Here is a 14,517-nt window from a genome sequence, read left to right on the forward strand (position 1 = left end):
ACTGCTGTCATACAGTAAGATCCTCAGGCTGAACAGATCATGTAAGTAAAATCAGAGGTATAAAAATTTTGGATTATATCACCAAATAGTCTCAGCTGGCCCTGCATTCTTACATCTATTAAAAATGTTCTGAAAATTACAATGGTACAATTAAGATGTAAAATTAGTATTATTTCATATGCTTCAGAATGAGCAAGGGCAGTCAGTTTAGCTCCACAAGAGCTTAGTAGAGTTAGTTGGTTACTATTCACATTTACAAATCAATATGGTAACACTAGCCATATACAAAGCTGCTTCATGCAGATTTGGTTGATACAGGCAAGAAAGATAAGAATATTTATATCACCAGTATTTTGAAACTTCCCATTTGTCTTGGAAACCTCCGGTGTGTAGTTATCAAAGTTAGAAAAAAGATTTGATTACTTATTGCACATTTGTATTTGTGAAACAACTAAGGCTTTAACAGAAAAGGAGATGAATGCTTGCTTTAAATTCCCCTAAGCCATCCAGTACACCAAAGGCTTATCAGTGTGCACATGGAATTCACTGCTCAAGATTAAAGAGATTAGAGTTTGTCCTGTACAGCACCACTTTCTGCCTTCTTATCAAAGCAATTTAGGACAACAGCCCCAGATAACATTTACATATAAAAAAATGAATAAGAAATGGGAAGTGCTTCTTTCTTCACCAACTCATTAGATAAAAAAACAGAGAGAGGTAGGTGAGTGTAATCCATCTTTTATTTCTTGACAGCTTTCTGAGCTATGTTTGGGTGTAAGCAGTTTCTTCATCTGGGCAACCTTATTCACAGTTTAACAGCTGTGTTAAAGTACTGATTGAGAAAGCTGTAAGGAAACAATAAAAACCAAAACAAAACTAACCAGAACTCCTGAGGAAAGAAACTTCTAAGAGCTCAGGGGAATCTTTAATACAAATTTAGAAACAACCATGTCTTCTGAGAGATTTTATTATTTTTGGGAATGACATGTTCCACAGTCTTTTTGGTACTGCTGCTTTAAAAACTGGAATATTAACTTCTCTTTTCATTTTAAAAATAAGTGTTTTCTTATCAAGACTTTCAGCAACTACAATGGTAAGAAAATTATGCCAACAATGTATAGTCAAACATCAAAAACTGTACAATAATCTGTTCTGAAAGTACCTATGGATAATTTAACATGTTAGAAATTGTGGATCTTGCTGTGCACTAGCTTTTACCTAACAATGATACCAGTTTATTGAAGAGCAATAAAGTCTTGTAAGAAATCTCTAAAACTCATGCAAACTGATTCTGAAAGGTTAAAGAAATCCATAAGAGTGAACATCAGAAGGCTTGACCATCACTACCCTAATGTCTTCAAATTACCACAGCTACATGCTTTTGCAATATTTTGATTCTGTTACTGAACCCAATACCATGACTTAACTGAAAAGCTCTTAACTTACTCCTTTCTTTATTTGAGTGTTCTAATGGCTTTTACTCACCTATCAACCATTTATTTTTTCAGAAGCTTCCAGTGTGAAAATGCATGCCCTAGCAATGCTCGGTTCCTATGAAAAGACAACTGATTTCATAGCTGGGCATATATAAGAAGGAAGCTCTCAGCAAGTCTATAGAGGATTGGAACTGTTTGGTGACCTCTCTTGAATTAAAGTTCTGAACGACATGTCACATTATTTACCAAACAATCCCCTGCTAGAATTCTGTCATGCTCACATTCATAAACAGATAGATCCACTCAGTGAATCATATGAAAACACCAATTTAAACTGGTGCGCAACAAAGGGACAAAAAAAATTATATTCAAAAACCATGGAGGTTGTACTTTTTGCATAATTCAGGTTGTGATCCTAAATGATATAAAAAGAGTGAAAACAATAACCTGATATTGTCAAGCTATCCTATTAATTCTTAAAATGTTTTCCTGAATAATGCACCTTTTCCAGTTTCAAAACCTTAATATGTCTTTTATATAATCTCAATTTCTGAATCTCTTTACCCATAAATAGGATTATTTCCCTGAAGCAGTTAATTTTCCTGTGAAAACTTTTTTCTTTTATTATTTATTTAGGCTTGATTTTATTTTTTTTTAAATAAATCCTGCGGGGATTAGATTTATGATCAAGTTATAACAAAACAATTTAGGATTAGTCAGATGGTTCACTAACTGACTGAGGTACACTTTCAGATTGCAGCACATGCTTGGTAATATAACTTGGTTTATCTTTTTTTTTTTACTGTGAACTAAATGAAATTGAGAAATCCTGCACTTTTAGGACAAATAGTACACACATAAGCAGTAACCAGAGGATAGGTGATGCATGATTTTTTATTAGACTGCAATCATTCAATCCTGTGCTTGCGACTTGGATGATTTAGGTATATTAATGCCATTAATTTTCAGAGCAGGTTGTTTCCCACATTACCTCCCTCTTCTAGATATTACAACTGGCTCTTCTTTCTTTTTATATTTTTCCATCTTCCTTTATGTGATTTTACATTGATTGTCTTTAGCTAACAATACTTTCCCCAAAGTCCAAGCTGTTTGATCTAACTGATTATTTGTGCGTACATTATTTAATTATATATGGATAATGGTATTAGAATCCAGACAGAGAGCTTTCAGGAAAGATTCCAGGAAATATTAGTGCTTGAAGAGCAATTTATCTATCTATCTATCTATCTATCTATCTATCTATAAATTTTTAGATTTTCTATTCTCCTGCTGTTATAAACGTAGATGTTAGTAAAGCTCTTAGGAATGATTTATTAAACAGAAATGTGATTTTTCAACTCAGCATACCCTCTTAAAATACCTGTTACCACAATTACCTTGATGATGTTCTTTTAGATGCTGACATGATTAGGTGAGGGAGATTATATTCAGTTTATACATAAAAGGACAGTAATACTCTTTTTCACCTGTTGCTATTATAAATCTGGGTTTTTATGAAGTCAAATAAACTTTACAAGGAAAAGAACAACAGAGATTAAGTAATAAACCCCATAAATGTAGGTTGTTTATATAATAAATAAATATCAATGTAAATAGAAATATATATCAAAATAATGTCTTTATAACAAACTGTTGCAGTTGATGAAGGAAAAGCTTTTTTTTTCTTTTTAAGGAAGATATAACAAATTGTGTACAGAGAACATGTTAAAACAATTAATATGTCTATGTAAATAGAAATATATATCAAAATAATAAGTCTTTATAACAGACTGTTGCAGTTGATGAAGGAAAAGCTTTTTTTTTTCTTTTCAAGGAAGATATAACAAATTGTGTACAGAGAACATGTTACAACAATTATAAATTACAGAAAATTTCATCTGAAAATCTAGACCTTGTTGGGAAAATGAAAGAAGTCAGTGGTAGCCAGGATGAAGATTTTTAGATGTATTAGGAAAGAAACTCTAATATACACATTTAGTTCTTTTGTGCAAGTAGCATCCCATTATGTGAGAAGCTATTAAGAATCTTGTAAAACACTCACATGTATTCAACAAATACTTCTTATCTAATTTTGGAATGGAGCAGCAAAATATGATTGTATCATCAGACGCTAAATTACAATCCAGTTTATCCTAAGAACCAGTAGATAGTAATGTTTTAAACCACTAGCAGTAAACACTTAACAGGTTGATGAAAAAAAAAAAAAAGAGAGAGAAATATGTCATTTACAAGCCATAGATGAGTAGAGTTGTAGATTCTCCTTTCTCTGAGGTCTTTGAATAATAACTGTTGTTCTTCCCCAAAACATGCTTTACTCAAACACAGCATATGGGAATTAATAATAATAGCTAGATTAAATATGTCTTCTATTTAAGATTGAACTTTTAGATGGTAAAAATCTTTCTTTCTTGTCAGAATCTTTATGAATTGAAAGGTTGTATAAAACTACATATAACTGAAATGTCAGATGTGCTGTGTTGATACAGGTTACAGTGAGAAGCCAACCCAAATTTTATACTGTTAGAAATTAAAGAAATGAACTATCCCAAGATATGAACTGTAGGTCCCAGTGGACTTTAAAAAGGAATATCAAAGTTACCATTGTACCATCAGGATGGCATTTTGTTACATAGAAAAATTTGTTCTCTTCTACAGCTTAAATTAAAAAAAAAAAAAAAAGGTCTTATTGAGGGGAATGATCACTAAAGAAAAATATGTAAAAGTGTTAGGAATAGTCCTTAAGCAACAGTACATTTAAATTGTAACATTTGGCTATCAAGTATACCACTCCCTCCTACTTTCGTGCACTCCCAGCATTTTCTCCTTGCCATTAGCGCTTCAGAATATTGTGGAAACAGCCCTGTTTGTTTTGTTCGGGCAGTCACAGAGTTTGGGAAACTCATTTTAAAGACATGTTACTCCTCCATTCAATGAAATTCTTTTTTAGAGATCTTGTGGCTTTAGCTGTATGACTAGCATCCAGATGAACAATGGAAATTTAGTTCAAAGGTACGAATTCTTAAAATCCTCAGCACAAGGATACCACATTAATGTAATATGATGGATCTCTAAAAAATGTTTCTCCTAGTGTGGAAAGAATATAATTCACAGGCTTTATTCTGTTTAAGTAACCACTAAGCTCTTTTATCAGTTAAATTTTTCCAGTGAATATAATTCAGGATTGAACATCAAGATGCTAGTCAGTGTACAGCACATGAGAAGTAGCATGATCTCTGTTCTAAGGCAGTGCTTCTTTACAGTTTGACAAATTGACAGCATTTTTAGTGATTTTAATGGAGCAAGATCTATCCTCAGGTATGGTGGACCATAGAAGAACTGATTCCTAAATCCATCTGTAAATGACAGACTGATTTGCTCTTCCTTACCATTTGTTCTGACAGTGGAAGGTAATGGGATATTGAAGGCATATTTAAGTGGAAGTACTGATTTATTTGGGTAAATTAGCCATTAATATAAAAACCTGAAATCTGAAAGAATTAATGTTCTGAATGGCTATTATGATAACAAAAAAGTTCCCTCCATGAGTACGTTATGGTCAGTGTTGATGCACTAGTATGATATGTTCTACCAAACACTGCACTTAAGCTGCTGTACCAATGACTTGTGGGCACACTGGGACACAAAGACTGACCAGCACGCCAACATTAAAACCAGGGGTTTAATTGCAATAATTTACTGTGCTGAGAGCCCATGAATTCAAATCCCAGCATCATGAAACTGAACAAAAGAACATAAAGAAAAGGACACATTCTTTTATCAGTTTCCTAGATTTTCAGCCTTTTGGCACCTTCTCAAGTTAGTCACCTCAACTATCAGGGTGTTAAGCAAGAATCAGGTAATATCAGTTCTACAATTGTTGATATGCCAGAAAAGCGTTACATATTGTGACCTTTATAATAACACACTAAACCATAGAAAGATTTTTTTCATTATAAACTATGCTCTACCTTTTAAAACCAGACTCAATCCATGAACATATTGAGTAACTAAAATATATTACGTTGCTGTTTCTAAAAAGGATGATACAGACTTTGGAGTCTTGAAAGAAAACCAAATACATAAAAAATATTTCTGAAAAATGAACTGCTAGCTCTGCTTTAAAAAGAAGCTAGTATTTGTGACTGCAAAAGTGTGAGAGTTTCTACATAGGTAATTTTCTCAATAGAACCTGCAGAAATGTGGCAGAAAGAAGCACTTCCAAAGACTGAAGAAACATCAATCATATGACTCAACTTTTCACTAAATTCGGTATGTGTGAAACACATACAGTTAGGTATTTTGTGAGCATAGTTCACTTTACACAAACGATGGAGACAGCAATGAAAAGATTAAACAAGTAAAACATTCAGAGATTCAATGGGGCAACTGTTTCATATACTTAAATTTTTTTTACAAGTTCCAAGGGGGAACAATTTTTCTCAGTAATTACTTGACAAGAATTCACATGGGACTTTATCCATATATCGTTAAAAAATATGAAGAAGCAAGCTCAAAAAAATATTAAGCTAACTCTAAGTAATAATAACAAATATTAACTCTTAAGCATCTAAGCATTTCCTTGGAAACAGTCTATATAGTTAATTAAAAGACTTCAATCTTTTAGAAAGTACAGTACAGTAAATATAAATATAAACTTTGTCTAATTGTAGCTACAATGCATGCACTATATAACATGGTAGTTTTAACTCTGTATTTTTTAACAGGAAACAAGCAGAGTGAAAATTATGTACAAAACTATTACTACAGCATTTCCCAATGTGTGGACTGACTATAGGTGAAACAAACTATTTGCCACAAAGCATTTTTTTGTAGTAAAACCACAGCTTAGACAAAAAGACGAAGAATCAGTTCTTAAGTGCTTTTGGCACGCCTAAGTGCTCAGAAGCCTGTTACTCTCATTGTGAAGCAGGAATTAGGAAAGAAAAATCTGTCTGAGAGCTTCATTTAGGACAGCTGAGAAGTGGAACAGTGACTGTATTTGCTAGAAGCAGATGCAGAATATCTTGACCCAGTTATAAGTTGCTGTTCTTACCAGAATAGTAAGGTATTATGTATGTTAAATTCTGAATATTTCAGCCTATACTCATGAGGTTCCCATCATCCTGCATGTGTTTTTAAAAGTCCTTTATCCTGCATAATCCACTTGTTTTATTTTCAGTTTTCCATCACAAAATCATATTTTAGAATGGCTCCTGTTCAGTAATTATTTAAGTACTGTTTCTTGAATTTTAACTTTGATGGTACATGGCAAAATAGATAAGAATCCCTTCTTGTAACCATTTCAGCAGTAGTTTAAGTCAATGTTATTCACTTTGGCCTTAGGAGAAAGCAAGAAATGCTCAGATGAGCAGTTTTTTTAGCTGTAAGGTATCTCCCAGCTTCAGGAGTAGTAAGCAACATTTTGGGACACTGATTTCTTGAAAAATTGGTTAGATCTACAAGCATTTTTTTTTTTATTCTCTGAGAAGCTGGGTTATGATGTGTAACAATGACATCACAGCCCTGCAAATGAGGAGTCAGGAGAGCCATACAAGTCAAATTTTCAGCATGCTTCCATTACAATAACATTTATCTGCATCTATTTGAAATTATAGAAATATTTCCATGGAAATGATCACATCTAAATTATTGTGGCTTACGCTTGTCTTCTTTATGTCTATGTGGGTGGTGTTGTGCTTGGAAACAGTTTATGTGCAGACTAGTAGATGTCCTCCTTACAAGAATATGTAAGAAAGGCTATTGAAAAACTTTCTAACAATATAGTGGTCTTGCCAAATTTGGCTTGGTTCTTTGAGTAAGAATCTTTAGAAAATGTATTACTGCTTTTCAACATAAACATTCTGTACTGTTTATTCACATTGTTAGATAATTCATAGTCCATGAACAATTACTTATAAATTTCCAGAGATAAATTCAAATTACTTCCCTGGTGTCTCCCTGAATTTTAGGATGTTAGGGTCTGAAAGGACACTTTCTAAACCATGGCTCGAAACACCATCATTTCCTTTAAAAATGCACAAGTTCTCTTAGATGCAAGGTCCCCTAGCTCAGCTATTGTGTTACATTACCTTCTGTGTGCTTGCAAAAATATGAAATATTAATCATTGTAATTAAGAAAAAGAACATGAAAGACAAAAACCACCCCTCTAATGCAGCTTGATAAAATCGATAGTATTTAATATTATCTCATCTGATTCCAATAATTTTGTTTGATATATATTATTTTTAGTACAGTAATATGCACACTTGAATGACTAAATCATGAATGATGATATGAATTGTCACTGCCTTTGTACCATATTTTAAAATTTCTACATATTAAACATCTGAAACTCAAGGGCTTCATATGATTTAAGACAGTTTTGGAAAGATTTTAGGTCATTTACATTTATGATAGATGTTAATGGACCAACAAGTCTCTTTACAGCATCTTGCAACACAAATCACAGCTTTAGGTCTTCTAAATATGCTGCTTTTACAAACTGAAATTGCTGATAAAACACTTTGTTAAATAACTTAAAAGGAGAGAGAGGTACACATACAAAGAGAAGTGATCTTAGTAACCATTAGTAATTTTCTGTCTTGAAAGAACAAGCCATAGAGAAACTCTTCAGATGAACGTGTGTGGAGAGAGTAGAAAGAGGGATGGGTATAGATTATTTTTCCCCACAGGTAAACATAGGAGTATGTTGCAGAAAATCACTTAAAATTACTGTTGACAGGATGTTTATAAAGAGCATAATTTTATGGCTATAATTAGTATCCAGGATTCTCTGACTTCCACTAGAAACTGGATGATCCACAAATAGAAAAATGAAATTAAAAGTCAAAGATCACTTATTTTTATAGCTCCTCTCTCTGTACCTGTTCCTGGCCATCTTAAGAGAAGAAATATCAGACACCTCTGATCTTATCTAGCAAATAATATATTACCATTACTGTGAAAGCCTATACACATTTTTGCTGAAGTATGGCCTTGACCTCAACTCCTGCTGAAGACAACCTATTCAAATGGGCCCGTGAGCCTGAGCTTTCCCAGCAATGTTAATTTCTGCAATTAAGGTGTTCATTAATGTTTAAAAAAAAAAAAAAAAAAAGAAAAAAGGAGAGAGAATATCAGAAATCTAGAATGAAACAGTTGCAGAATGAAAAGCACTACATTGGATAGTTACAGAAGAATAAAAGTTATGCAGTCAGGAGGTTATTACTAGTAAAATGGAATGAACTTGGAGAGAGACTCTCACAGCTTTACAAAAAAAGAGAAAACTTCATAAATATAATTGAAAAGTAATTAAGATCTGCTATGCTTCTTAGAAATATTAAAACTTTAGCCATCCAGACATACCTATCTACAAACGAAGGACCTAGTACTGTTTATGCAGATTAAGGGGCATAAACTTTGAAGTAAATAGTGCAATAAAGCAGGTAGTATCACTCAGCAGCTGAAACACAAAGATAATTTTTTATGTCTTTACACTAATGTTTAAAAGTTTTTCTCTCCAGCTGTTTATGATTTTGGGATACCTAAAACAGTAAAAAATTTCTAAACCTAAATTATCATTGGATAGAGGAAGCAAAAAATATATTTACAGGGGAGCATTAGAGAAGGTTTGCACACATTACGGAGGAAAAGAGATCTAAAAGTACACTCAAACATCACATCACACAGGTTATCAAAGCATTAGCATGCATAGGAAGCATCAAGTGAAAAATAATTTTGCCTCGAGAAGACTTAGTCATGCTCCCTCTCCAATCTCTTCCCGAAAGACATCACACAATGGGTTATTCTTATTGTTTATCTTCTGTTCATGTCTTAGAGAACTATCATGGCTAAAGCAGTTAAAACTCTTCCTAGATGTGCTCTGTTCTCATAAATAATTTAATACAAATCAGCACTCTTACGAGCATACCAACTCAGGAGAACACTTCCATATATATTTTTAGCAAGCTTAAGTGTATGCTGACTCACAAATTGGATAAGCCTAAAAGATTTTTTTTAGCTACTAGACTTATTAAAACTCTTCTTCTTAAAGGAAACCCTTAGCATCTACCCCATTATGTGCCTTGAACTGATATGCAGAAAACATCATCTTTCCCTTTTACTATCATACCTTTTTGCCCTTTGATAACACAGAGAAAAACGAAGATTTTGTCAAGTTCAAATACAAGTTTATGAAAGTTATGTGAGTAACCTCACATTTCTGAGAAATCTGAATAAAATCAAAGCTGATAGACTCTTTTTCTCCAATCCATGATTACAGAGCTCTGATACCTCAAACCATGGTCTAGTGAGAATTGTCCCTGCCCATGACACGGGGTGGTGGAACTAGATGATCTTAAATTCCTTTCCAACCCAAATCATTCTATGATTCCATGGTTACAGAGCCATAATACACTGAAGGCCCCATCTCAGACTTCACTGACTTTCTGAGGCAGCAACATCACAAAAGGAATTTTACTCAGTGCTTCTCATTGACTTTTCTCAGAACACACAGATCATCCATCAAAGATGTGCTTGTCAGAGCCACAGTGCAACAGTGCCCTGAAATTTATGATTAAATTTATGTTATGCTGTCAGTCTTACTAATTTCAAGATAGTTATAATGTTCTGAGGTGTGTTCATTCAGCATTTTAATGGACAAGGGACAACTTAGAGACGACTGTAAACACACTATTTTCACAGTATCACAGTATCACAGGATGTTAGAGATTGGAAGGGACCTCAAAAGATCATCTAGTCCAATCCCCCCGCCGAAGCAGGAACACGTTACACAGGAACGTGTCCAGGCGGGTTTTGAATGTCTCCAGAGAAGGAGACTCCACAACCTCCCTGGGCAGCCTGTTCCAGTGTTCCGTCACCCTCGCTGAGAAGAAGTTTCTTCTCAGGTTTAAGTGGAACCTCTTGTGTTCCAGTTTGTACCCATTTCCCCTTGTCCTATCATTGCTTGCCACTGAGAAGAGCCTGGCTCCATCCTCGTGACACTCCCCCTTTATATATTTATATACACTAATAAGGTCACCCCTCAGTCTCCTCTTCTCCAAACTATAGAGACCCAGTTCCCTCAGTCTTTCCTCATAAGGGAGATGCTCCACTCCCTTAATCATCTTAGTTGCCCTGCGCTGGACTCTCTCCAGCAGGTCCCTGTCCTTCTTAAACTGAGGGGCCCAGAACTGGACACAATATTCCAGATGCGGTCTCACCAGGGCAGAGTAGAGGGGAAGGAGGACCTCTCTCGACCTACTAACCACCCCCCTTCTAATACATGCCAGGATGCCATTGGCCTTCTTGGCCACAAGGGCACAGTGTCAGCTCATGGTCACCCTGTCGTCCACTAGGACCCCCAGGTCCCTCTCCCCTACACTGCTCTCTAACAGGTCGTTCCCCAATCTATACTGGAACCTGGGGTTGTTCCTGACCAGATGCAGGACTCTACACTTTCCCTTGTTATATTTCATCAAGTTATTCCCCGCCCAGCTCTCCAGCCTGTCCAGGTCTCGCTGGATGGCAGCACAGCCTTCTGGCGTGTCGGCCACTTCTCCCAGCTTAGTGTCATCAGCAAACTTGCTGATAGTACACTCAATTCCCTCATCTAAATCATTGATGAATATATTAAATAATACTGGTCCCAGTACCGACCCTTGAGGCACTCCACTAGATACAGGCCTCCAGAGGCAATTTTCTTTGAATTCACTACAGAGATTTAAATGCAGTATGAGAATGTCCTGAAAATATTCCATAAATATTTTCCCAGAGCAAGAAACTTACAAAGAGATAACAATTTTTAAAACAATTATTTTGGGGAAATTTGAGCCATTATTGAAACTCTGGGGGAGGAATATTCTTATGCTACAGTACAGTGTTTGTGGTTACCAGTAACATAACTATTCAAAGAAGTCTTTTCTAGTATTTGTACAGTTTTCTTCATATGCATTTAGTTACAACAGTAGTTTGATTTTCTGGATAATAGAACTAAAATTCTAACAAGAAAATATGAAGTAAAATTTGCAAAAAAATTTAGGGTTTTTAAAGTTTTCTTACAAAGACACTCTATTGATCACAGAGACTGTGACTTACTAAGAAGTCCATTATTTCCAGAAAATGATATAAACAGAAAAGTAGCACTGAGCAGTAGACCATCTGTCTTGCTTCAGATGAATGCTACAGCACAAAAATCTTATGCTCAGATTTAAATAACTACATTCATAACACAAACCACTGGTGTGAGGTGAAGGATACATCCATTAGCAAGATACTGTAACCTCAAGTCTACTGTTTTTATAAAGATGCCCAGGTAGATCAAGTGGAATTATTTAATTTTGTATTCCTTAAAAGGGAACATGAAGTCATATATGACTGACTAGGGTTATAATCTTGTTCTTTTTACACAAGACAAAATATGATCTCAGATGATCTGCATTTCAGAATGTAGTTTTCTTACTTCTGTGCCTGAGTATTGTTGAATGTGAGTTGTTTGCATGAACATGAAAGACTCAATGAAGATTTGATAGTGAACAAAAAAGGGGAAAATTAGACCTTTAACCTAATACAAAACAATGTCCAAAGGAGGAAACACAAATATTTATGTCATAAGGTGTGATTCTTCCATCAGCCACATCACTTATTATTCTTACTGTCTACAGTAAAGCTGTCGGAGAAACGTAATGAACTTTTCAAGATTTTCATAATAAAAAATTCTGTTAAAGATATTTTGAGTTGTTACTTAGTGTTTAAGAAAACTTCAGTTTTCTTTAGTTCTCCTACAGAAGATCACAACACTGCTTTGAATTTATGAGTTAAGCTACATTTTTTTTTTTTTCAAAACAAAAAAAGAAAAAAGTAAAGTAGAACTGAAGTTTCAAATCTGAGGATGATTTTATTGTTTTGTTCATTTTCTGTCTGCCTTAGAACCCACCTAAGCCTTTTCATATTCAAGACTGACATACTCAACTTTGCTTATTTCTAAAAAATCACAGTTTCTCCACCTGCAAATTATCAACAGATCTGAGCTATGGTTTGTCAGTGTGACAGCATTGATTGGTATTATAATAATAAAAACTTGGGAAAAATCTGTGGGACTCTAGCATAGACTCTTTTCCATATTCACAAAAGAATAAAAAAAAAAGATAAAATGAAAAATAGTGTAGATTTGCTACAAGGCCGCTATTAGATATGATCTTGTCTTCTTATTAATTCTTTAAAGGTATAAGAATTAAATGGTTTATTCAGATAAAAAGTTTAGAGAATGGACCAGATGACAAGGTTAAAACAACCTCTTAAAAGATATCCCAGTTGTCTGTATAGCATATTGATATTGTACATTTGCATTATTGTAGTATGAGTCTTGATCTTATGTCATTTAGTTTTAAAATCTAGTGATTTTCAACTTGTGGTACATGAGTCTCCTAAGTGTTTGTGAAAGGTAAGAGGAAAAAAAAGTACATTACGAACAACAGTATAGTAATTCCAGGGCACACCCCTACATTGGGAAGGTTTAGGTATCCTGATGGTGAAATAACGGCTTTCCTTGAGATTAAAGGTCCCTTCTGAGTAATAGCAGGACTTCCCAAATCAGTTTACAGTAAAAAAGAAAAAAGCAAGCCCAAAATCAAACTCCAAAACAAAAAAACCCAAAACCAAAAGGTGATCTAGTTCAGATAAAACCTAAATATACACAGCTAAAAATTTCCTTTAAAATCATGAAAGTGATTTTTTCCCTATATTATACATTCAGTGAAAAACTTAAATGCCAAAAAAAAGGGATCCCAAACAAATCCCAAATATAACTTACCAATGATAAAAAGAATTTCCACTGCAATGTCACTGACAGTTGTGCTTCGAGTTGTAGACAGCTCATCATGACCAATAAAGCAAACATTGTAAGGTACAGTCACAGCAACATAAAACGTTGCCAGTAAAATAAGCCAGTCCCAGCCAGCTTTAAAAGTGCTAAAATGTAATAGTATGAATTTGGATTTTTTTGCATCTGAAACTTTGTATTCTGGAAATGCTGGTTTATCTACAAAAACGTTCTGAAAAAGAGAGAAAAAGATGAAATAAGACAGTAATTTGATCATACAGATGCAATTCCTCCAATGCAGCCATTAGTTTTTTGTTTGGTTGTTTTGGTGTGGTTTCTTTTTAAGCATAATGAAATATGACACACTGTTATACAGGCAAGAACTAATGCTAATTTTTTCTAATGTAGTCCTCACACTTATTTAGACAGATGGTTCTGTTGATGGAATAACTTTCGTGAATGTTGGGACAGGAAGAGGATTAATAAAGAACAGATTAAAGAGAATGAGGAGGGGGTTGAATCTGGCAAACTATTTCTTTCTCTGTTGGGTGAATTCTGACTGAAGAGCAACATTTTTTCTACTGGACAGTTAGGTTAAAGCTTTGTATACATAATGACATAGTACTGCAAATAGGAATAAACACAGAAAGGAATAGATGGTGCTGAAGACAAAACGTCCTTCCTATCTATTTTTTAGAGCTGTGAAGAGTTTTTTGTCTCTAACAGTAGCCTCGTCCTTTGGACAGAACAGCTGTTTGTACTTGCAGCATCTCTCTTAGTTTAGTTTCACCTAAGGGAATCCAGTTTGTGTTATGAACTGTTATGAAATATAGAATAATCAGTAAGAATAACTTTTTTTTTTTCCCACTCCAAATCTAAACCAAACTACTAGTGTAGACAGATTGTAATATGGTTCCAGAACTGACTACTTTTGCCAGTAGACTGTACCTGGCTTTGTCATGTGTCTTGAATCTTTGTCATCTAACCAGGAAAGGTCTCTGTGACAGACTTCAGTCTTAAGCATTAGTGTTATAAATTCTGAGCTTTCACATTTGAGAGTCAAAAAAACCCCAAACAAACCACCTACCCTCCTGAAAATCAGCATGTAGTACATGAACTGTCTTGTATTATTTACTAACAAAATTCTTGCTTGTTGTTATTGGCCACATGGCTAATGCTGTTCTAGCAATGAAGATGCTCACAAAACAATACTATGTATTCAGCGAGTTAGGACTACCTCT

General features: G+C 34.4%; 1 protein-coding gene across 2 annotated transcripts in view; it reads right to left on the minus strand.

Annotated features, from left to right (window-relative positions):
- KCNH8 (potassium voltage-gated channel subfamily H member 8) overlaps nucleotides 1–14,517 on the minus strand; it is a 174,488-nt gene that overhangs the window by 71,847 nt on the left and 88,124 nt on the right. For both annotated transcript variants that reach the window (XM_061362724.1, XM_061362723.1), the window contains exon 5: nucleotides 13,268–13,508. In XM_061362724.1, the coding sequence (XP_061218708.1) occupies nucleotides 13,268–13,508 (241 nt within the window). The remainder of the gene's footprint in view (nucleotides 1–13,267; nucleotides 13,509–14,517) is intronic.

This window comes from Neopsephotus bourkii, unplaced genomic scaffold (assembly GCF_033783945.1).
Source record: "Neopsephotus bourkii isolate Nb327-2 ecotype Australia unplaced genomic scaffold, CSIRO-AGI_Nbou_v1 NB_1132, whole genome shotgun sequence".
Lineage (NCBI taxonomy): Eukaryota > Metazoa > Chordata > Aves > Psittaciformes > Psittacidae > Neopsephotus > Neopsephotus bourkii.